The following is a 23,063-nucleotide window of genomic DNA, read 5'->3' as shown; positions in this document are numbered from 1 at the left end:
TTATCCAGTCCTGTGTGAGAGACATGCTATAAAATAAAGATAGATTGGTCATGTGCCTGTGTTATGGCTTGTTAATTATTATTGTTGTTTACAGATGATGAGTCTGTACTGGCTGTTACAGGAGCTGCTGCCTCTTACAGTGACAGTGAAAATTTCATTTTAAATGCATGAGTCCAAATAAGGCAGAGTTCTGTTAGTAGACTTTTCAAACACCATGCGTCTCCCTATTCCTCACAGTGAGCCCTGCAAGCATTTGCATTATGTTTTTTGCTATGTATTTTTTGGTAGTCACTACAAAGTTGTCATCCATTAGCTGATAAGTGAAAACCTATATGAATGGCAAAGGATTGGTTCCTGTGAAAATGAAACAGGATGTTTTAAACAGGATGAATTAATCCTGATTGATTGTTTGTGATGCTTTCCAAATTCTTTGTTGGGTTTTCTCATATAAATAAAGCAAAAATGGCAGCAGACGTTTGATAAATAATGCACATTATGTTTTTGTTGGTATTTTGGAAATGTATATATTTAGCTAAAAATGAACTATAAAATGATCAACTAGTCTGGTTGTATCACTATTTATGTTCTACATAAATGTGGTATGCCTGTTTGTATTTTAGTTTTTGAATGCATTGTATGTCAATGCAATACTATTTGAAACACATTGTATTTAAATCAAATATAGCATTTTGAAGCATTGCATTTAAATGAAATACTGCTGCAAGAAAGAACTGCGTGATGTCTGTTTTGTTTTGGGGTTTATGAAAAGTTAAATGCAAATTGTAAAATGTAACTATTACTTAAAAGTAATGAAATATAGATTGCAGAAAGTAATATTTGAAAATAAATAGAGAAAAGACTCACATGGTTGGGTGACGAACGTGTTCCTGTCTGGCGCTACTTCCGCACTGTTTCTATGGCCACAGCGTCTCGGTGCTACACGCATGCGCGCTGGGGGGCGAGCTGACTACAAACTTAAATCCCAAGAGATGCATTTGGAAATAAACTCCAAAATACAGTAGAAATTAGACAAAGCGATACACTGAAAATATTAACAATACTAAAAAGTTAAGCCGAGGAAGGCAAACTTGTTAAACTGTTTTGGAGTGTTTGTTGTTTATAAACTGTTTTGGAGAGTTTGCGGTGTGGACTCTGAAATGTAAGTATGGTCCGACCATGGACCTGTATCTTTTTCTGTTGTGTTATAATTTTGATTCTCATTAGTAGCTATCTGTGTTTGTTGTAAACATGCTTTCCTCCTTCTTTTGCGGCTGTTTTATCATGCAGACATTTTTTTTAAGTCGCATACTGTTTCGTAAGACTAAGGAATAGGTGTTTCAGTTTAGGAGAATCAAGTATGCAGAACTTCTACAAACTGCATTGAGTCGTAAATTATAGTCCTATACAATACTGTATTTATTAAACATGTTTAGAATTGGTAACAAATGCATGGATAATAATAATTTATGTCATAATAAATACCAAATTACCTTGGTGACAGTGACAAATTAACAATGTCAGTGAGAACTATATAGTCCCAAACGTTAAACGTTATGGAATGGGTATGAAACAAATCCCCAGGTAAAATAAGTCAAGTAACTTTTTTTCTTTGTCTTTATTTCTTACAAGTAAAATGAGCACTGAAGCTGTGCCACGACAAAACGAGCCGCTCCTCCCCAATATAATAATAAACCCCAAGAGCTTTTCAACTTCCCAGCAGCAGCGTCAGCACCAGGATGCATGGCACAGGTGAGGTGAACTAGTGTCTTACAGTAAGACGTAGTAATGCTAATAAAGTGACAGATGAACAATGCCAGTGTGAGCTATATCCCAAATGTTAAACTGTTACTGTCTGATTTTTTATTTTTTATGGAATGGCTATGAAACAAATCATCAGGTAAAATAACTTTTTAAAATTCAAGTTACATTTTTGTTTCTTTCTTTCTTAACAGTAAACCAAGCACTGCAGCTTTGCCAAGACAAAACACGCCATTCCTCCCCAATATAATAAACCTAACTTCCCAGCAGCATCAGCACCAAAATGCACCACACAGGTGAGATGAGCTCTGCTTCTGCATACATGATTGCTGTTGTTTTACGGAGTTACAGATTCAACAGCTTTCAAAGGCCTTAAAAACCACAACAAAGAAACATTAAAAAATGACTCTATAATAATCAGACTGTATTTAAGATAACTTTATAAATGTGCTCATTTAGTGCACCCATGAAATAATAATTTTCTGATGTCCAGTTAATCCAATCATGATCCAATTCATGATTTTAATTTTAACAGTTTTTCTCTAACAAGATAATCTGTACATACTGATATGTGTCACTTGAATTGATTTGAACATATTTTTAAATGCTTTCTCTTTTAATGTTAGTTTTTCTTTTAATAAATGTCTGTTTTCTGAATATGTTATTTGCAGAACTGTTTTTTTAGTATTTTGAAGTATTTTATCTGTATATATTAGGGCTGGGCGATATGACTTATAAATAATATCACACAATATATATCTTTATAGTTCTTGTTTTTATCCAATCCATCTACAAAATAAGACCAAAGACAAACTACAAGTATTTCTTTAATTATTAAATATGCAAAACTAACTAATAGTAATCACGCAACACATGTGCTGTAAAATGGTATAGATACAGGTAGATTTACCACATCTCGGCTTATAGTGGCGCAATTATCATCTGCTAGACGGGTACATTTCTTCTCTTCTGTCGCATTTCGATTCTGCTGACCGGTACAGCATATGTTAATACAAAATAGTTATTATTATTATAATAAATAAAGTGGTACAACAGTTTTTTTTATTTACCTTCTTAATAAAAAGAAAATGAAACATTCTGCATTTGTTTACATTGCTTTCCAATTTATTAAAATGTAAACAAACTTTATTATTCTTTAATTTTATACAAATTATATACACTGCTCAAATAAATTAAGGGAACACTTAATTATCACTGTATAACACCAAGTCAATTAAACTTCAGGGATATCAATCTGTCCAGGTAGGAAATCTAAGCGATGTTGAATCAATGTCACCTGTTTTGGTGCAAATGAAAGTGACAACAGTTGCACTGGAGAGGCAACAGCAAGACAACCCCTAAAAAGGGAATGGTTTTGCAGGTGGTGGCCACAGACAATTGCTCTCTCCTTATCCTTCCTGACTGATTCTTCTCTAGTTTTGGGTTTTGCTAGTGTCCTTGTCACAACTGGTAGCATGAGGCGGTACCTGCAGCCCATTCAGGTTGCACAGGTAGTCCAGCTCCTCCAGGATGGCACATCCATACGTGCTGTCGCAAGAAGGTTTGCTGTGTCTCCCAGTACAGTCTCAAGAGCTTGGAGGAGATACCAAGAGACAGGCTATTACACGAGGAGAGCTGGACAGGGCCGTAGAAGGGCAATCTGCTCCTTTGTGCGAGGAGGAACAGGAGGAGCACTGCCAGAGCCCTACAAAATGACCTCCAGCGGGCTACTGGTGTGCATGTTTCTGACCAAACTGTCAGAAACAGACTCCATGGCATGAGGGCCTGATGTCCTCTAGTGGGACCTGTGCTCACAGCCCAGCAACATGCAGCTTGATTGGCATTCGCGATAGAACACCTGAATTGGCATGTCTGCCATTGGCGCCCCGTTCTCTTCACAGATGAGAGCAGGTTCACACTGAGCACATGTGACAGACGTGAAAGAGTCTGGAGACGCCGTGGTGAACGTTATGCTGCCTGCAACATCATGCAGCATGAGCGGTTTGGCGGTGGGTCAGTGATGGTCTGGGCAGGCATATCCTTGGAGGGTCGCACAGACCTCCACATGCTAGCCAACGGTACCCTGACTGCTGTTAGGTACGGGGATGAAATCCTCTGACCTATCGTCTGACCTTACGCTGGTGCAGTGGGCCCTGGGTTCCTCTTGGTGCAGGACAATGCCCGGGCTGTGTGTAGTGGAGTGTGTAGGCAGTTCCTGGATGACGAAGGCATTGATGCCATTGACTGGCCCTCATGTTCCCCAGACCTGAATCCAATTGAGAACCTTTGGGACGTTATGTATCAGTGCATCCGATGCCGCCAAGTAGTGCCACAGACTGTCCAGGAGCTTACTGATGCCCTGATCCAGGTCTGGGGGGAGATCCTCCAGGACACCATCCGCCATCTCATCAGGAGCATGCCCAGACATTGTCGGGAGTGCATACAGGCACATGGGGGCCTTACACACTACTGAGTCACATTATGAGTTGCCGTGATGAAATTCATGGTAGTTGGAACAGCCTGTGATTTCAATTGTTTACTTTGATTTTTGTTGTGAGTTTGAATCCAGCCCTCAATCGGTTGGTGATTTTGGTTTCCATTGGGTGTTGTTGCATCATTTTGTTCTCAACGAATTACACAATGTACTGTAAAGATTTTGATCTTTAATCTATTTCGTTCATCGATATCCGATGTGTGATTTAAGCGTTCCCATAATTTTTTGTGGGGGTGGGTTGGTGCGATGGCGTATTTTCGGGGGTGCTTGCAGATCGAGTTTAGCCTGGCGACGACAGCAGGGTGGAACATGTGCGCTTGTGCATTAAAGTTTATTTTGGTTATTATTTTGTTCGCTCAGACATATGTTTGACCAGGGGTGCCGCTTCCTAGCTAACATACATGCTACAACGTTCTGGCAACATTGTGTGCTAGCAGGGTTAGCTTGAATAGCGCTGCGGGAAACCGTGTGTGTGTATGTGTATGTGTATATACAGTGCATCCGGAAAGTATTCACAGCACTTCTCTTTTTCCACATTTTGTTATGTTACAGCCTTATTCCAAAATGGATTAAATTAATTATTTTCCTCAAAATTCTACAAACAATACCCCATAATGACAACGTGAAAGAATTTTGTTTGAAATCTTTGCAAATTTATTAAAAATAAAAAACAAAAAAGCACATGTACATAAGTATTCACAGCCTTTGCCATGACACTCAAAATCTAGCTCAGGTGCATCCTGTTTCCACTGATCATCCTTGAGATGTTTCTACAAGTTGATTGGAGTCCACCTGTGGTAAATTCAGTTGATTGGACAGGATCTGGAAAGGCACACACCTGTCTATATAAGGTCCCACAGTTAACAGTGCATGTCAGAGCACAAACCAAGCCATGAAGTCCAAGGAATTGTCTGTAGACCGCCGAGACAGGATTTTATCAAGGCACAGATCTGGGGAAACATACATTTCTGCAGCATTGAAGGTCCCAATGAGCACAGTGGCCTCCATCATTTGTAAATGGAAGAAGTTTGGAACCACCAGGACTCTTCCTAGAGCTGGCCGCCCGGCCAAACTGAGCGATCGGGGGAGAAGGGCCTTAGTCAGGGAGGTGACCAAGAACCCGATGGTCAGTCTGACAGAGCTCCAGTGTGTCTCTGTGGAGAGAGAACCTTCCAGAAGAACAACCATCTCTGCAGCACTCCACCAATCAGGCCTGTATGGTAGAGTGGCCAGACAGAAGCCACTCCTCAGTAAAAGGTACATGACAGCCTGCCTGGAGTTTGCCAAAAGGCACCTGAAGGACTCAGACCAAGAAAAACAAAATTCTCTGGTCTGATGAAACAAAGATTGGACTCTTTGGCCTGATTGGCAAGCGTCATGTCTGGAGGAAACCAGGCACCGCTCATCACCTGGCCAATACCATCCCTACAGTGAAGCATGGTGGTGGCAGCATCATGCTGTGGGGATGTTTTTCAGCGGTAGGAACTGGGAGACTAGTCAGGATTGAGGGAAAGATGAATGCAGCAATGTATAGAGACATCCTTGATGAAAACCTGCTCCAGAGCGCTCTGGACCTCAGACTGGGGCGAAGGTTCATCTTCCAACAGGACAACGACCCTAAGCACACAGCCAAGATAACAAAGGAGTGGCTACAGGACATCTCTGTGAATGTCCTTGAGTGGCCCAGCCAGAGCCAAAGACTTGAACCCGATTGAAAATCTCTGGAGAGATCTGAAAATGGCTGTGCACCGACGCTCCCCATCCAACCTGATGGAGCTTGAGAGGTCCTGCAAAGAAGAATGGGAGAAACTGCCCAAAAATAGGTGTGCCAAGCTTGTAGCATCATACTCAAAAAGACTTGAGGCTGTAATTGGTGCCAAAGGTGCTTCAACAAAGTATTGAGCATTATGGGGTATTGTTTGTAGAATTTTGAGGAAAATAATGAATTTAATCAATTTTGGAATAAGGCTGTAACATTACAAAATTGAAGGGCCGTGAATACTTTCTGGATGCACTGTATATCTGCATTTGCTTCTGTTTTTAGTGTGTAATTCAAACATTTAATATCTATTATTTTGTTTATTCACTTCCATTGCTTTAAATAAAATCTTAATATAGTGAGTGTAACATTGACCGTAATTCCACAAACCCGTCTGCTTGTAAAATAAACATGCAACTTTATAAGCAGTTGCATCTCCTGATTAAGGACCTAAAAACGACTAATTTAATAACATCAACAGAAATGATTAGATTTTAACACACCACGGAGATACATCTGCTCTCTCCTCCTGAGGAAGGCGATTGGCCGAATAAAAAAAAATGACTGATGACTGATTCTGCAAGTGATTGACCACAAAGATTGACAAGCATTTCCTGCAAATTGATTGGCTGCATAAAAAAATAGTTACTCCTCTCACATTCCATGGTTTCCGGGTTTGCAGCTATACATACATTTGCATAAAAATTACAAAAACTTGATACTCGCGATATAAGCATTTTGAATTTCGCCCCAAAATAATACATCAAATATATTGCAAAAACTCGATATATCATGGGGGGGGGAATGCTAAATATTGTACCTTTCACTGCTTGGATTTGTAATCACTGATGTATTAAAATAAGCACCCAGGTTAGCAAAGAGCACATTGTCTGTATCTTCATGGTGTTGTGTTGCATATTTAGTGCCTCTGTGCTATCTGACATTAAAATGCACATACTGCACCAGATACGTATTTTTCAGAACTGAACCACACAATTGGGGGCATACAAATATTAAAAGCTGTTAATTATCAATTCCACTAGCCTACTCATTGAGTTTTTCTTGGGACAGACAGTATATGTGATTCTTTTTAAATTATTCAGAATTGAGTGTGAGAAATTGTAGAATTAACAACAGTACTGGGAAAGAAATAGAATAGTAAGACAGAAGTTTATATATATATATATATATATATATATATATGGGGAGAGAGAGAGAGAAAGGAAGACAGTGAATATTGGTAGTTGTAACAGTTAAAATGTCTTCTGCATATTATTCTTTATTATTTAAAAATGCTACAAATTAGTAATTTTTTCCTGGAAGTTTCATACTTTATATGTAATCCATCTTATTGTTTTTTTAAGGACAGTACAATACAAATGAACAGATTTAGAATTTCAAATAAAAATACAAAAATAATTAAGAAAAACACTTGTTCAAGACAGAAAATCCTGGTATGCTGGAATGCAATTAAGTAATACGAATTTATTTAATTGTTTTCTTAAACTTTAGATAATAGAAATTAAAATAATTATAATATTATAATATTGTACAGGTAATTCATGCTGTTTGTTTTAGGATTAACATTAAGGACAGAGAAACTGGAAAGATACAGCTCTTGAACGACATGCAGACATGGGTCACCAAGCAAGACGTTGCAGTGTGAGTATCTGATTACTTAATATTACTCTTTGTTCTCACATTGGAGCTCTTTTCTTGTATTTTATATCATATTGAAAAATAGACCTGTCAATATATTAAATACCACTGCTTCTCTAGATTATTTAATATGATCAAGGCAACTTAAAATGGTTTAAAACTGCAAACATATGCCTTTCATTTTCAGAAAATACAGAAAGCATCTTCGGAAACAACCTTATGGCCACTAGCGCAGACACAACAATGATTTAGATTTCAAATTTCCTTTCCATTTATTAAAATAATAACAATTAAGAATGTATTGTAAAGCATCAGCCTTTTTGCTACTGTTTTTGCCACTGACAAAAACAACAAATAATAGGAGAGATGATTCGCGTTTAGTGCAAAAATGTTATTTCTGAACAGCAGAACACCCTGTTCCCATGTGGGGCTAACCCTCAACCCCGGAAAATACAATAATTAACACAGATCCAATAACAAAATGACCCACGCCCAACACAGAACTCACAGACAGATAACAGACACTGCAGTCCTCACATATACATACAGTATGTTTTCCTGAAGGGTTGTGTGTTACATTTTCAGTACATTCGGGAAAAGTGAGTTTGGATAGCCTTAGAATTTACAGGCATTTGTGTATAAAAAGTATTGCTCTATATAATGCATAAAAATCATATACAATCATCTGGGTGACGAATATGTTTATAGTAGCGCGGCAGATCCCATTGATTCCAATAGAGACGGGAGTGCACTGCTGCAGAGGGGCGGAGTTAAGAAGTGGCAAAGCGGAGCGGTGTGCAAGAGATAAACAATTTTCAACTTTCGCCACGCCGCTCCGTGACATAGACAGCCATCAGCCAATCAGAGAAAAGTACGAGGCTCAGTGGAGATATCAAAATAATTAAAATGAACTTATTTTACGTCTTAAATGAGAAACTCTTATCTTGTCCCAGGATGTAGGAGCTGCTCGGTGCCTAGTTCCAAGGTCTTGTTATTTCAGTTAAACTTGGCAATTAAAAATTCTCACAAGACAATGAACAAGGAGGACAATGTGCTTCTTGCATGTACATCTAATTCAACTCATACACAGAATAAAAGCAATGTAATATATACATAATAAGAAAAGCAATGATTATACATATTAAGAAAAGCAATGGTTATACATATTGACCCTTCACTCATTAATATACAACTTCCCATTACAATTTGGTTAACTCACTCCCTGCCCAACTGCCCATCATTTAGCTGACAAGTTACATAGTATTTTTTAGCTGGTGTTTCAGTCATTATGTTTATACTATGTTAACATACATTACAAATCTGCAATATTCATATGTAGGCTGAAAACTCACTTAATTCTGTATGTAATCCAGTTTAGTGTGGTAGAGTTCAAAGCAGGATGTCAGGCACAGTCCTTGTTATCAGGGCAGGTTTTGCAGAAAATGGCTATTTGCTTTGTACTTGACTTCTTAGTGCCCCCTTCTGCACATGACCTCTTCCTGTTTGAGCAGTGTGCAATCTGGCATTAATTCCTAATTTCTGACCATGCAGGCTTTTGATATCCTCTATTATTTGGCGAGTTTTAAGTAATCTCTTTCAGTGTTTCAGGATGTGTTCCTGGATAGTGGGAACGATTTGTCTTCCCCATGGCAACTTGAGTCATACATTCACTGGTGCTTTATTGTTAATGTCTTACACAATAATAATAATAATAATAATAATAATAATAATAATAATAATAATAATAATAATAATAACAATAATAATTAGTGATTTTTCATTTTCATTCAATTACGCCCAAGCAGTTCAACAGTCTGTTAACTTTGACCCGATTAGTATTAGGAACACACAGCATCACATCTCACAATATGCTGACGATATCCTATTATTTATTCAAGATGTTACCCAATCGCTCCCTTATTTGCTTGCTCTTTTTAATGACAGTACATTTTCAGGATATAAAATTAACTGGGATAAGTCTGCTTTGATAGGCTGCAAGACTTGGTGTATGCTGGCATTTCCCTAAAACAGTGTAAAATATGCTTCGGTTCTATAATCTTCTTAATTACAGTTTGGAGATTTGTGGAAAGCACAATAAATGTCTAACAAAATGGCACAATCATTAACATGCTTTTTTGTGCTCAAGGGAGTAATAGGGGGATACACACTTAAGATGTCAGAGCATCTCCAAAACTGCAGCTCTTGTGGGGTGTTCCCAGTCTGCAGTGGTCAGTACCTATCAAAAGTGGTCCAAGGAAGGAAAAGTGGTGAACCAGCGACAGGGTCATGGGCGGCCAAGGCTCACTGATGCACTTGGTGAGCGAAGGCTGGCCCGTGTGGTCCGATACAACAGATGAGCTACTGTAGCTCAAATTGCTGAAAAAGTTAATGCTGGTTCTGATAGAAAGGTGTCAGAACACACAGTGCATCGCAGTTTGTTGCGTATGGGGCTGCGTAGTCGCAGCCACTTACCTGGAGAACACATGGCACCAGGATGCACTATGGGAAGAAGGCAAGCCAGCGGAGGCCGTGTGATGCTTTGGGCAATGTTCTGCTGGGAAACCTTGGGTCTTGCCATTCATGAGGATGTTACTTTGACACGTACCACCTACCTAAGCATTGTTGCAGACCATGTATACCCTTTCATTAACACGGTATTCCCTGATGGCATTGGCCTCTTTCAGCAGGATAATTCGCCCTGCCACAAAGCAAAAATGGTTCAGGAATGGTTTAAGGAACACAACAACGAGTTCAAGGTGTTGACTTGGCCTCCAAATTCCCCAGATCTCAATCCAGTTGAGCATCTGTGGGATGTGCTGGACAAACAAGTCCGATCCATGGAGGCCCCACATCGCAACTTACAGGACTTAAAGGATCTGCTGCTAAAGTCTTGGTGCCAAATACCACAGCACACCTTCAGAGGTCTAGTGGAGTCCATGCCTTGACGGGTCAGGGCAGTTTTGGCAGCAAAAGGGGGACCTACACAATATTAGGAAGGTGGTCATAATGTTATGGCTGATAGTTGTACACTCACCTAAAGGATTATTAGGAACACCTGTTCAATTTCTCATTAATGCAATTATCTAACCAACCAATCACATGGCAGTTGCTTCAATGCATTTAGAGGTGTGGTCCTGGTCAAGACAATCTCCTGAACTCCAAACTGAATGTCTGAATGGGAAAGAAAGGTGATTTAAGCAATTTTGAGCGTGGCATGGTTGTTGGTGCCAGACGGGCCGGTCTGAGTATTTCACAATCTGCTCAGTTACTGGGATTTTCACGCACAACCATTTCTAGGGTTTACAAAGAATGGTGTGAAAAGGGAAAAACATCCAGTATGCGGCAGTCCTGTGGGCGAAAATGCCTTGTTGATGCTAGAGGTCAGAGGAGAATGGGCCGACTGATTCAAGCTGATAGAAGAGCAACTTTGACTGAAATAACCACTCGTTACAACCGAGGTATGCAGCAAAGCATTTGTGAAGCCACAACACGTACAACCTTGAGGCAGATGGGTTACAACAGCAGAAGACCCCACCGGGTACCACTCATCTCCACTACAAATAGGAAAAAGAGGCTACAATTTGCACAAGCTCACCAAAATTGGACAGTTGAAGACTGGAAAAATGTTGCCTGGTCTGATGAGTCTCGATTTCTGTTGAGACATTCAGATGGTAGAGTCAGAATTTGGCGTAAACAGAATGAGAACATGGATCCATCATGCCTTGTTACCACTGTGCAGGCTGGTGGTGGTGGTGTAATAGTGTGGGGGATGTTTTCTTGGCACACTTTAGGCCCCTTAGTGCCAATTGGGCATCATTTAAATGCCACGGCCTACCTGAGCATTGTTTCTGACCATGTCCATCCCTTTATGACCACCATGTACCCATCCTCTGATGGCTACTTCCAGCAGGATAATGCACCATGTCACAAAGGTCGAATCATTTCAAATTGGTTTCTTGAACATGACAATGAGTTCACTGTACTAAACTGGCCCCCACAGTCACCAGATCTCAACCCAATAGAGCATCTTTGGGATGTGGTGGAATGGGAGCTTCGTGCCCTGGATGTGCATCCCACAAATCTCCATCAACTGCAAGATGTTATCCTATCAATATGGGCCAACATTTCTAAAGAATGCTTTCAGCACCTTGTTGAATCAATGCCACGTAGAATTAAGGCAGTTCTGAAGGCGAAAGGGGGTCAAACACAGTATTAGTATGGTGTTCCTAATAATCCTTTAGGTGAGTGTATATCCGAATATATACACAGAAACACATAATCTGCAAGCAATAATTATAATAATTCTGGTCATGCAACATTATTATTTTTTTTGTAGATGGCGCAGTCACCTGGAGTGTTGGGGGCAGTTATTTTTAAGGAATAAGAAAGTCACTGTTTAACTTCACACACTTAATAACCATGCATTTGCCTATTATTACAAACCAGAGCAAATGTTGCAAATGTTGGAGTGCTCTCCACTGCAGATTGCTGAATTCTCCTTTATTTGAATATGGAGTTGTTTACTTGCACAAACCATCTCCTCTGCACATTAATCTCCTCTGTTTTTGGAAAGGAAAAAATATCATAACTCTGTCCTCACTGTTTTTCCCAAACCCGTATGTTGCAAAGTAAAACATGTTGTCTACGGAAACTATAATTACTGTCAAGGAGTAAGACTGTGAAATACTGACACTCGGTCGACCTGATAATAATTAATTGAGTTGCTGCGTTAGCAAATCCAGTGCTTCTGTAGTTTTTCTACAGTTTCTGCTATCCAGGAAGTTATGACACGACACATCCTAAAACATTGAAAGGCTTTTGACATCCACCGTTATTTGACAAAAAAAAATTGAGTTCCCAGTTCTGACTTCATAATACACATAAGCAATGTGGTAAATGTTCATTGTAGTCAATCTGTAATACACGTATAGTGAAAGGTTCCCATTATCCTGTGCAAATTAAACAAGACTGAAGCTACAGAATCAAGTGCAGAGCACATTAAATGAACTCCTCTTCATTTTAATGAGAAATGTCTCCTCTCAAATAATGTAATTCCACCACCAGTGCTTCTTGGTACTGAAAACTGGGATTCATGTCTCCCAACATAGCTAGAGGAGGTGAAGAAACTTCTGACCATCTTAGGTCCATTATGTATAATTTCGAAAGATTTCCTAACTCTAGGAAAGAAACTTTCATTTTTAATGACAAATCATGAATTATTCTATTTATTGTATACACAGCTCTTTCAAAGGTACAAGCCGGATGAAAGGTGAAGATGAATAATATTACAAGATATATCTTTGCAGCAAAGTAGGACTTGTGGAAACAAAAATTACACCTGTTGAGCCTCATAGGAACTTGACAAAAAAACAAGTAGAATATAAATGAGCAACCTCACGTACGTGAGCCTCATTTTACCCTTCCATTTCCCTTTGTTTCCTCTCATATTATCTTTCTTACTTCCATACCATTCCCAGAAGAAAAGTACAGGTAAGGTAACACATGAGAAAAACATAAGGCAGCTGCTCCTAATTTCCACAACAACAGAGGAGATTCAAGTTAAATGTCCACACCTCTTCTAGAGCTCTCACTCCAGAGTAGACTAGTACTTGAATTACTACAAACAGAAAGTTACTTGTTACTTTGACAGGAGGTCGTTTGAAAATCTAGAAAATAGTATGACCAACATTTATATTAAAAATATGTATTATGAAAATAAAATCCATACGTAAATAAAAATAACATCAGTTTAGTGTAGATACCCTTTAATGATATAAACCTTCCAGTACAAAATAAATATGAATAATATGACACACAATTACTTATTTGTAGAGGAATGTTTGTATTATTAAAAGGTATCTTGTGAAAAATAATAAAAAGGCCAGAACCAGAAATTTGACAGATATCAGGTAAATATGTTGTGGTGTGTTTGTATTGTCATCACATCACACTTAAGTCTGTACTTTTAATATTCTTTTGTTCCGCTTGATTCACACTTGAGCGTGCAGCATTTTCTTCTCTTTACCTGCGTCGCAAACCGGTGTGATACAGGGTCATTGAGAAGAATTTGGTAACTTCTCTTTTGCTATCATTGTTCATCTTGCCCCACACTACACAAAATATTAGGTAATCTGCACATAATGATTTATATATGTTTATTATAAAGGGAGGTTTATTATTATCAGTGTGCTGTGCTCAAAACAAAAAGACATACAAAAATGTAAACCAAACCCTAGCTCCTCTCAAGCCTAAACTAAACACTGTTAAACCTGATCTAGACATACAAATAATCCAAATCAAAAACAAGATAAACAGCCACCAGCCCGATATCCATAATTTGTAGTAATGTTCATGCACAAAGTTATTCAAATCGTCATCAATACTCTCCTCTCGCTCTCAATATTCTCTCGGCTCCACTCTTGGGCTCTCCTCCTGCCTCTCCACACAAGGAAGTGGATTGCTCCCCGTTTTATTGAGGAGGGGAGCCAGAAATCGAGCAGCAGCATGTCAGCTGCTTCTCCGGGTAAATCAACCCCACCTTGGTCCGGGGGCTGCCATAGCCTCATGGGGCGGTCTCTCACTGCGCTGCCTGGCACAGTGTGTATAAATAAAAACATCACTACAGGTACCCTATACATCATGTTATCAACATGCTTAAAACACATGTTTTTACTTTTTTATAGCATAATGAAGCTTATGTTCAGTGTTCTAGAATGTCTTTTATAAATCGTCATGTTATTTTCTATGGCTTTGATATAACAGCTCTGTTGTGTTCTCTATAAAATGTACTGCACTGTTTGCTACAGTAATGTACAGATTATTTTTGAATGGGACTTCAATTTATCAGAAGACAAGTGCACAATCTGGGTATTTTAGCAAGAAAAATACATAGGCCTACATATATTTAAGTGCTTTTACACAATATTTTCTTTCTGTAGGACTGATTTAACTGAATCCAAAAATTACAATAATAATGCTGAGAAAACAAATAATTTCTGGTTTCCTCAAAGGACATCGTACAATAAGTGATGCAATGAAGAATATTGCAAAATACAAAAACAAAATGAAACAAAACAGTAAAAGTGTTCTCAATCAAACAGGGAGAGCCTAGATTAGGTATTAAGAGTGTCAAAGTTGGTTTGTGCTGTGAAAAAATGAACTACTGTAGCTGAATTTTAATAGGCTTTTCTCGGGAGCTTTTCTCAGGTTGCAGTGCATTACAGCTGTATATATTGTAACCAAAAGAAGATTTTTTTTTATCCACTTCACTCACCTTTTTTATTTTATTGGTCCTTCTCTGTGCAGTGGAGTTCTTTCTTGTTTGTCCTGTGGACTTTCTGAACTGGGATTTGATTTTAACCCGATTTTTAACCTGAGTGAACTTGGTTATAACTTGGCCTTTTGGTTATATCAATCTTTACATAAAAAAAAGAATAATAAAATAACAGTAAGAATGTAACTTAAATTATTTACAAAAATGCTATTGTTTAATCAATCAAAGTATTCAATGTAATTAAATAGAGATAGAGAGTTTATTTTTAGATGTAAGTAACACTGATGCTTTGATTTGTTCAGCAATAAATAACACATGCTCGTCTTCTTACTTAGAGCATAATTATTCTATATTTTTCAACAAATGTCAAAATGTCAAATTGTATATCAATATAATAAATAGTCAAACATTTATTCCATATATTTCAAAATATGCATTGTTAAATGTATGCAAACCCTGTAAATATTTTCAAGTAAAATGCCAGACATTACATTTTGCCCTGATTTTTGATCTGGCAGTTTCATTAATTCTCTGGAAATTCATAGAAACTGCTTAAAAGCACCTTGTTTGCAAGTGGATATAAAAAAGGAATGCAAATAGAAGTAAATCGGTCAGTACCATTTTTCTTTATAGGGAAAAGTTATGAAATTGTCCACAGATCTCAGCAAAAGATTATTGGTCTCCATATGTCTGGTGACAGCTATGAATAAATAAATAAGTGTCTGTGACCCCCACTCAAGTCCACCATTTCAGGCACACCTCTGTGTACCAACACAGTGACAAATACATTACACCGAAAGACTGGTCAACTGAGATTGGGGGGTTGAATTTTGAATTTTGCAAGTTATTGCCCTCCCAGGAAGAGGACAAAGTATAGTTATAGTAACATTTGTGGTAAGAAAAGTGATTTGGGAGAGCTATTTTGAACTCAAGGGCAAAAGCCATAAGTTGCAGATCTTCATACAATGTCTGCAACATTACGATGTGACATCAGCTGCGTAAATCTAGTGTCCATGGAAGCATCAGCTCCTGAAGTGGCAATGTAATAACTCCCAAACCCATTGGGAAAATGTTTTGTGATTGGATAAAAATTAAAAAATAAACCTTTTTGGTCATGCACACAATGCACCCACATTCATGTTCAAATACTGAAAAATACTGAATGTACAGTACTGTACAAAAGGTTTAGGCAGGTGTGAAAAAATGCTGTGAAGTAAGAGTGCTTTCAAAAATAGACATGTTAATAGATTATATTTATCAATTAACTAAATGCGAAATGAGTGAACAGAAGAAAGATCTACATCAGATCAATATTTGGTGTGACCAAATATACAAACCTTATGCAAGATTTGATTTATGTATGGGTGGAGTCATTTCCACAGTTCTAGAAATGTTGCCACTAGGGGCACTAGTGGGAGTTCAGTTTTGATCTTTGGAGCAGAGGAGTTTGATTATAATGTTCTCAGTCCTAGAACCATTTTCATTGGGGTTTATTTGGGAGTTTGTTATAATATGATCATTTGTGTCCACCACAATATGTGTATTTGTAATAATGCTCTTAACATGAGTCTAAATATGTTTTCTTACACATTTGGAGTTGCAGTCAAGGGAGTCCAAAAAGTAACTGTATACCTATCCAGTAAATTACATATATTATCACTACTTAATCAATTATTATTATATATGTAATTTAATGTATGGTCACTAGATGCTTTACTCGCTATAGCATTTGTATTAACATCAAAGAAGTCTATGTATTGCAATTAGTCATTGATCTTCACTGATAATAATTCAGTGACTGAAATCGTGCTTTTGTTAAATTTACTGACGTCCCGTGTAAATCAATAAAAGTCATTTTAATTTAAAGCTGCTAAAAGGTAATGCATATATTTTGTTTTAATAGGTATGATGTTTAAAAAATAATGAAACTATAAATTACAGATTAATATTCATGGTGGTTCATTTACAGGAAGAAAATACAAGGGAAAACCTGGAAATAGAAATAGTCTTTCTTATTATCTGATAGGACTTAAGAGATCCCTTTTGCGCGGTCTTTGAATGCCTTCTAAGGGACAGGTGGTTTCAGAAGTTTTTTTCTTTGCTATCAAAGTATGTTCAGGAGTGAGTTTAAGAGCTTCAGACAGATTCTTGCTTTTCAATATACATATATGTAATGTATTATGTTTATGGTATTTAATTTTATCTGCATTACATTTTATTTAAAAATAAAATTCAATGAAATTGAATTAATCTTTAAATAGTCACAGTAAACTGAATGTATTGTAAGATAGAAGCTCAAATCTAATTTGCAGAAAGGGGAATTACTAGAGATCCAAAATGATAGCCACTGTAATTTAACAGAATGCAACATTTGTTCACAATCCCTTGATCTTCAATACAGACTTTTGCTTCTAATTATTATTAAGTTTCAAGTAGCCTATATTTGCTTGTCCTGAGGTTGAGCTGCATGCAGAAAGCATTTGGAATACACGGTATCTTGTAAACTAAGAAGTGATTAACTTTTATACATCATTAATTGATATTTCCTTAGGTTGTACTTGCAAGTCTTTTTACAATTCTATATAAGGCAAACAGACTTGCAATTTAGAGAGAACTACGATTCAGATCCTTAAATATTTCAGGATGTTTTGGCTAAAAACCTGTTAAGGGATTGAGTAAAAATTTCAAGAAGGGTGGTTGGGGAAGCTTGGAATTGTCTAAGTGTTGTTAATCCTTTGTTTTTTAATGTATGCAGATAATATTATACAAAAAATGTATTTAACTCCTTTTAATTAAACAAAAACTGCTGTATAATACTATTTTGTTTTTAATATGAAATGGATAGTGCGCAGTCCATGACAAGCTTACGTTTGATCAATAGAAATGAAGACAGGAGAGATTGATTCACTTATCAAGATGGGATATAGCCATTATTAATACTTATCAATGTATGTATCATGTATCTATTCAGAATGTAACCAACAACAGAAAACATTTAGGCCTAATTAATCAGTAGTCATGATTGTAATTTACTGAAAATTATAGTTTAATTATAGTTTGAAATGTCTGTTTTACATCAGTGACAAGCAGGAGTGAGAAGAGTCAATTGTTTTCCTGATTTAAGATATTTGTATGGTTTCATTTTGAAACAAATTAACGACAAATTATCTCTCAACTTTATATTTTATTTTAATGCTTTCCACTGAGAGGTAAGACCAGTGGTCTCCAGCCCTGGTGTTCAAGATCCCCAGGCTAGTTTTATAAAACAGTGGTTCCCAGGCCTGATCTTGGAGGAACCCTAAGTCTGCTGATTTTCATTCTAGCTGAGCTCTTAATTGAACCCTTAATTGGACTAATGATTTTGTTATTTCAACCCTGTCAGTTGCTTTCAGCTCATAAACATGTGGAGACTGTTCAGGTAACTAACTGACAACTGGGCTGAAATGAAAACCAACAGGCAAAGGGGTCCTCCAGGAATAGGGATGGTAACAGAACCACTTTATAGATCACCGAAACTCACCAATTTGACCAATTAAAAAGGACCTTTCCAGCAGAAAATGTATTCCTAAGGCACACCTAAGAAATCACTACTACACAAGTTACACAAATCTGTTTGAGGTTCTCATGGTGTATGTACTTACCATGGTAGAGCCTGTAATTAATTGAACAGAAAATATAAGATAAGTGAACATTTCAATAAAATGATATTGCTATTTTTAATGATGTTTTTTATTTTTTAAGCATGTCTCACAATTGTCTGTGTTGAAACTGACTGTGTTTTTTTTCAAGGATTGTATTGAAAGCTACGTTAAACAAAATAACCACATAACCAGTGCATTGAACCAGCACATTGTAATTTCTGTCCCCAACTCAGCATAGAACCAGCACACAGAATATTAACATTAACAGGTATGACAACTGATATTTGCACTGTTAAACCTAGCAGATTTAATAAGTCACCTGTCAATGGTCAATTTAGAAAGACTGGGAAATATTTTATTTTGCTCAGTTAAACCAGTATTTTGGTTAAATCAGTAATTTAATAATCATGACTGCTCCAGTCATTAAGGACCAGAGTTCCCACAATTCAGCATGATTATTTTAATTCTATTTTATTTTATCATGGTTAGTAAGAGTTTTGTAGGGGGGAATTAGTAGAATTAACTGTTTTAAATTAAAACGTATGGTCTAAGTTCCAGCATGTTGACAGTGTAATTTCTACTATGTGCAAAGTAACATCCGCTTGTGTTTTACAAATTGAATTGCAGTTTCTGTCATTTGCAGTAGCATACTTTAATTATTCATGAACATGCAAAAGGGTTAAAGGCGACCTACTAGCACTGCCTTAGGGCATAAATTCCGAGACATTAGATTGAAAATCCTCTCCTAGAATAGACAGGAAAACTTGACGTGCACAGGCACTGCAAGTGCACTTTCATTTGACATACGTGGGTATTTTGTGAGTTAAAGTGGTTAATTATTGATGCATACGCAACCTGTAAATGAGAGTTTTATTTTCTTGTTGTGCTAAGATGTGGACGTTTGTAAAAGTAAAAATGCTCTCAAACAGGTACTGCAGTAGCAGAACTATACAATTTGGATTCATTTTCAAGAAACAATTTGCCCTTGGCCAATCAGAGGAGACTGACTGACAGAGTAGCATAGGAGCCATTGATCATGTGATTGTGGAATACATCTTCTTCATCTCAAGTAAAGATTAAACCTCTTATTCACAGTTTTTCTAATACAGTTTATCCATAGTCTGGTAATTTATTTAATTGTCATTGCAGTGCCACATAGTGTGACTGAGATTCTCTCCTTTTTCTGACTAAAACGTGTACCAATGGAAATGTTTTCTTATACTGAAGTTTCATTCAACACTTTTTTTTTTGTAATGGTACTGTGTACATTTTTGACTAACATATAAATCAATATAGTGGAGGTTAAAAAGTTGACACACCTCCAGTCTTAACTTGGTTGGATAATCTGTTTAGTTCTCTAGGCTGAATCACTGTTCAGTAAATGATGACATTATTATAGTTCAATTCACAGTTTTTATCAAACAAAATTAATCATACCATAACATATTACAAATTATGGTTTTGAATACTGTAAACTACAACTGTTTGTCAGCCTTATATTATGACTGTTGTATAGTTTTACATTTATTTAATTGCCTTCTTAAATTAAGTGGTAATTTAGAAAAATGCTTATGACTGAGGGGGTTCTCTTTAATATGAAACCTGTAAATGCTACTTTAGTAAAATAAACAATCATGGGTTTATTTATCCTTTTGTATGCCTATATTATTTTGAGATAAAGATGGTGTTAGTGACTTTCTTAATTCGTTTTTTATAATCTATTGTATATAAATATTTACATGATCTGTTCAGCACAGTGCAGATCCATATCGTACCAGCAGGTGCCCCCATAAACCATACAAAGCAACAATGTACTCATGAATTGCTATTTTCTATGTTAGTATACTTTTCAATATAATTATTGACTGGTTTCAGTTCTTGTATTTAGAACAGAATTATATATAATATGAAGCATATGACTATGGTTATTACATATTTTTTACAGTTTTATTCTAATGTAGGTAACACTTTAACTGCCATGTAAGGCATGTGTGAATCAAACTGAATCAAGGTGTTGGATTTTATAACCTGAGAATATTTAGAAAACAGCTGAGAAGAACATTCAACATGATGCCACAGCCCACTCTGGAAAACAAAACAAAACAAAAAATCAGATCAAACAAAGGAACAAGAGCGTGTAACTCAGTCTCACTTCTTTGTGCTATCCACAACTTTTCTAATTCAGTGCTGTAGCATTTTCATACATGATATGCCTGATGTGAACTCTTTACACTTAACTGAAATTGAGCTTTTCTTTCTAATTCTTTGTAATTCTATGATTATTAAATGTATGATGTAAATGATGTATAAAATAGGTCAACACAAATTTGAAATTTTAGGCTCATTGTATAGATTTTATTTTAATATTAAATCATCCCTGCAGAGTCAAGTTAATTTCAGCATAATATTCCTTTTAATCTGCAGTTTCATTACCTTTATAAAGATTACACATTTTAATTGCTGATCCATTCTAATGTGGAGTATCTTTCTTTTTGATTCAGAGAGCTGCTTTATATGAGTGTATTCTAATATTGTAAAGGTTACAAGAAATATTCTGTAGACAGACTTATTTAGACAATGTTGTATTAATTTATTATTTAGCCAAATATCTTCCATTAAATAATCTGTCTGTAAGAACCTCACTCAATAAACCATAATGTGAAAATGGTGCCACTGCAACTTAAAAAATGGCAACAAACACTGAAGATAGAAGAGAATGTAGCATAATGTTTTTTGCTGGGGAAAGTCAACTGCACTCATTTACAATGTGCTGTTTCAGAGTCAATAAGTATAATCAAGTGGTAATGGTACATATGGACATCTGCAACAACATGAACACTGTTGAAATTAGTAATAATGAAAAATGGTATGCCTAATTTAAGTTTATTGGTGGTAAAAGGAAAATGTTAGGCAAGCTGTACCTTTTCCCAAGGTAAACCTGGGTAATGTAAGATTAATGCTTATTACAATTTATGATACAAGACTTTAAGGAAGTAAACATATGTGTTGCAAATTATACAAAATACTGTTATCTCAATGAGGAGTTGTATTTTTTTTGTAATTATCTGGGATTTATAGTGGTTGTCAAATGTATTAGAACATCCTTTACAATGTTCTAAAATAAGTAATGGATAGGGAAGACACTTTCACAATGAAGATTAAATCATTGATCTAGTTCTAATCTGGTCTACACAAGTATATTAATATATTAAATATAATTATGCAAGGAAATCTTTGTGAAAATGTTTCAAATTCTGCCTCATTTGTTCAATTTTTAGAAAAGTCGTAAGAGCGGGCATAGTGACCTAAATTCAGTTTTACTTTGTAGTGTTATTTATAATGTTTTTTGACCTTGTGACCTACCATATATGTTGTTTTTTGAAGTGATATAGCACAACTACTATCCAAATATGTTTGATCTTCATATATATTCATAAATAAATTCAAAAAAATACCCATGGCCCATCTTTTGTCACTTTTTAAGCATAGTATTGTTGCCTATTCCAGTAGAAAGGCACTTGTAAATGACATGGAGAAGTAAACTGCATAAACCCTCAGTGAGGTTTCCCCTGGTTTCTCCCTGAACTCTTAAAATATAGATAAGTCCCCTTCTGACTCGAATGCTATAAGATACACAAATATAATATTTTAAATGTCACTGAGTAATAGGAGAAGATTTTGAATGAATGCATTTAAGGTAAAAGAAAGCAACATAAAGTGTTTGCAGGGGTAGCCTTGTCAACTTTTGCACTTCCATTTAAGTTGATTCCAGGACTTTGACCTAAGCAGCACTTTATTGAATTACTAAATGTACAGCGACAATTACTTAAATTAAGGTTAAGGTTGTCTACCTCTATTTTAAATACCAAATTATTTAGTTTTCCCCTATAATCTCTCTGTAAATATATTTTACTTGGATGACATTTATAAATGATCTGTCTGGAATACATTTTTCCTGTCAGATTCATATGAAAAACTATCAGCAAATCATTACAGATCTTATTTATTCAATACAGTATTTTTATTTGTTTTATCATTAAATAGTTAAGATACTAAGAGAAATACCAATACTGCAGTTTAGTTTTTTTTTTTAAACAGGTGGTAATGAACACAATAGGTATTAATAAAATGTTTTTGTCCAAGCTTCACATAAATACTTATATTGCATATGCATATAAATAGTTATTTTTTCTATTTCAAAATAACCCCCTCTACGTGTATTACTTATTGATTTTATTTTGTTTAATTCCAGTCTTTAATGCAGCTTATAGTTTCCTGTTAATCACGGGATCATTACCTTAATGTAGGTTGCACAATTACTGGCTGTTTTGCTAAAAAGATTAGTCATTACTGTCATCACCACTGCTTATGTTATTACCTTTGCCAAACCCAGCAACATGTATATATATATAGACTATATAGGCCTATTTATTTATTTATTTATTTATTTATTTATTTATTTTCTCTGTCAATGGAAAC

At 36.3% G+C, this 23,063-nt stretch overlaps 1 protein-coding gene across 1 annotated transcript in view; it reads left to right on the top strand.

Moving 5' to 3' along the window:
* Positions 1-1,078: 1,078 nt before the first annotated feature.
* ttc29 (tetratricopeptide repeat domain 29) overlaps positions 1,079-23,063 on the top strand; it is a 132,039-nt gene continuing 110,054 nt past the window's right edge. Inside the window, exons 1-4 of the mRNA XM_066718443.1 lie at positions 1,079-1,159; positions 1,630-1,749; positions 1,953-2,054; positions 7,590-7,673. Of these exons, the coding sequence (XP_066574540.1) occupies positions 1,634-1,749; positions 1,953-2,054; positions 7,590-7,673 (302 nt within the window). The 5' untranslated portion in view covers positions 1,079-1,159; positions 1,630-1,633. The remainder of the gene's footprint in view (positions 1,160-1,629; positions 1,750-1,952; positions 2,055-7,589; positions 7,674-23,063) is intronic.

Source organism: Amia ocellicauda, chromosome 12 (genome assembly GCF_036373705.1).
Source record: "Amia ocellicauda isolate fAmiCal2 chromosome 12, fAmiCal2.hap1, whole genome shotgun sequence".
In the NCBI taxonomy this organism is placed as follows: domain Eukaryota; kingdom Metazoa; phylum Chordata; class Actinopteri; order Amiiformes; family Amiidae; genus Amia; species Amia ocellicauda.
This window is presented reverse-complemented; position numbering and strand designations above follow the sequence as displayed.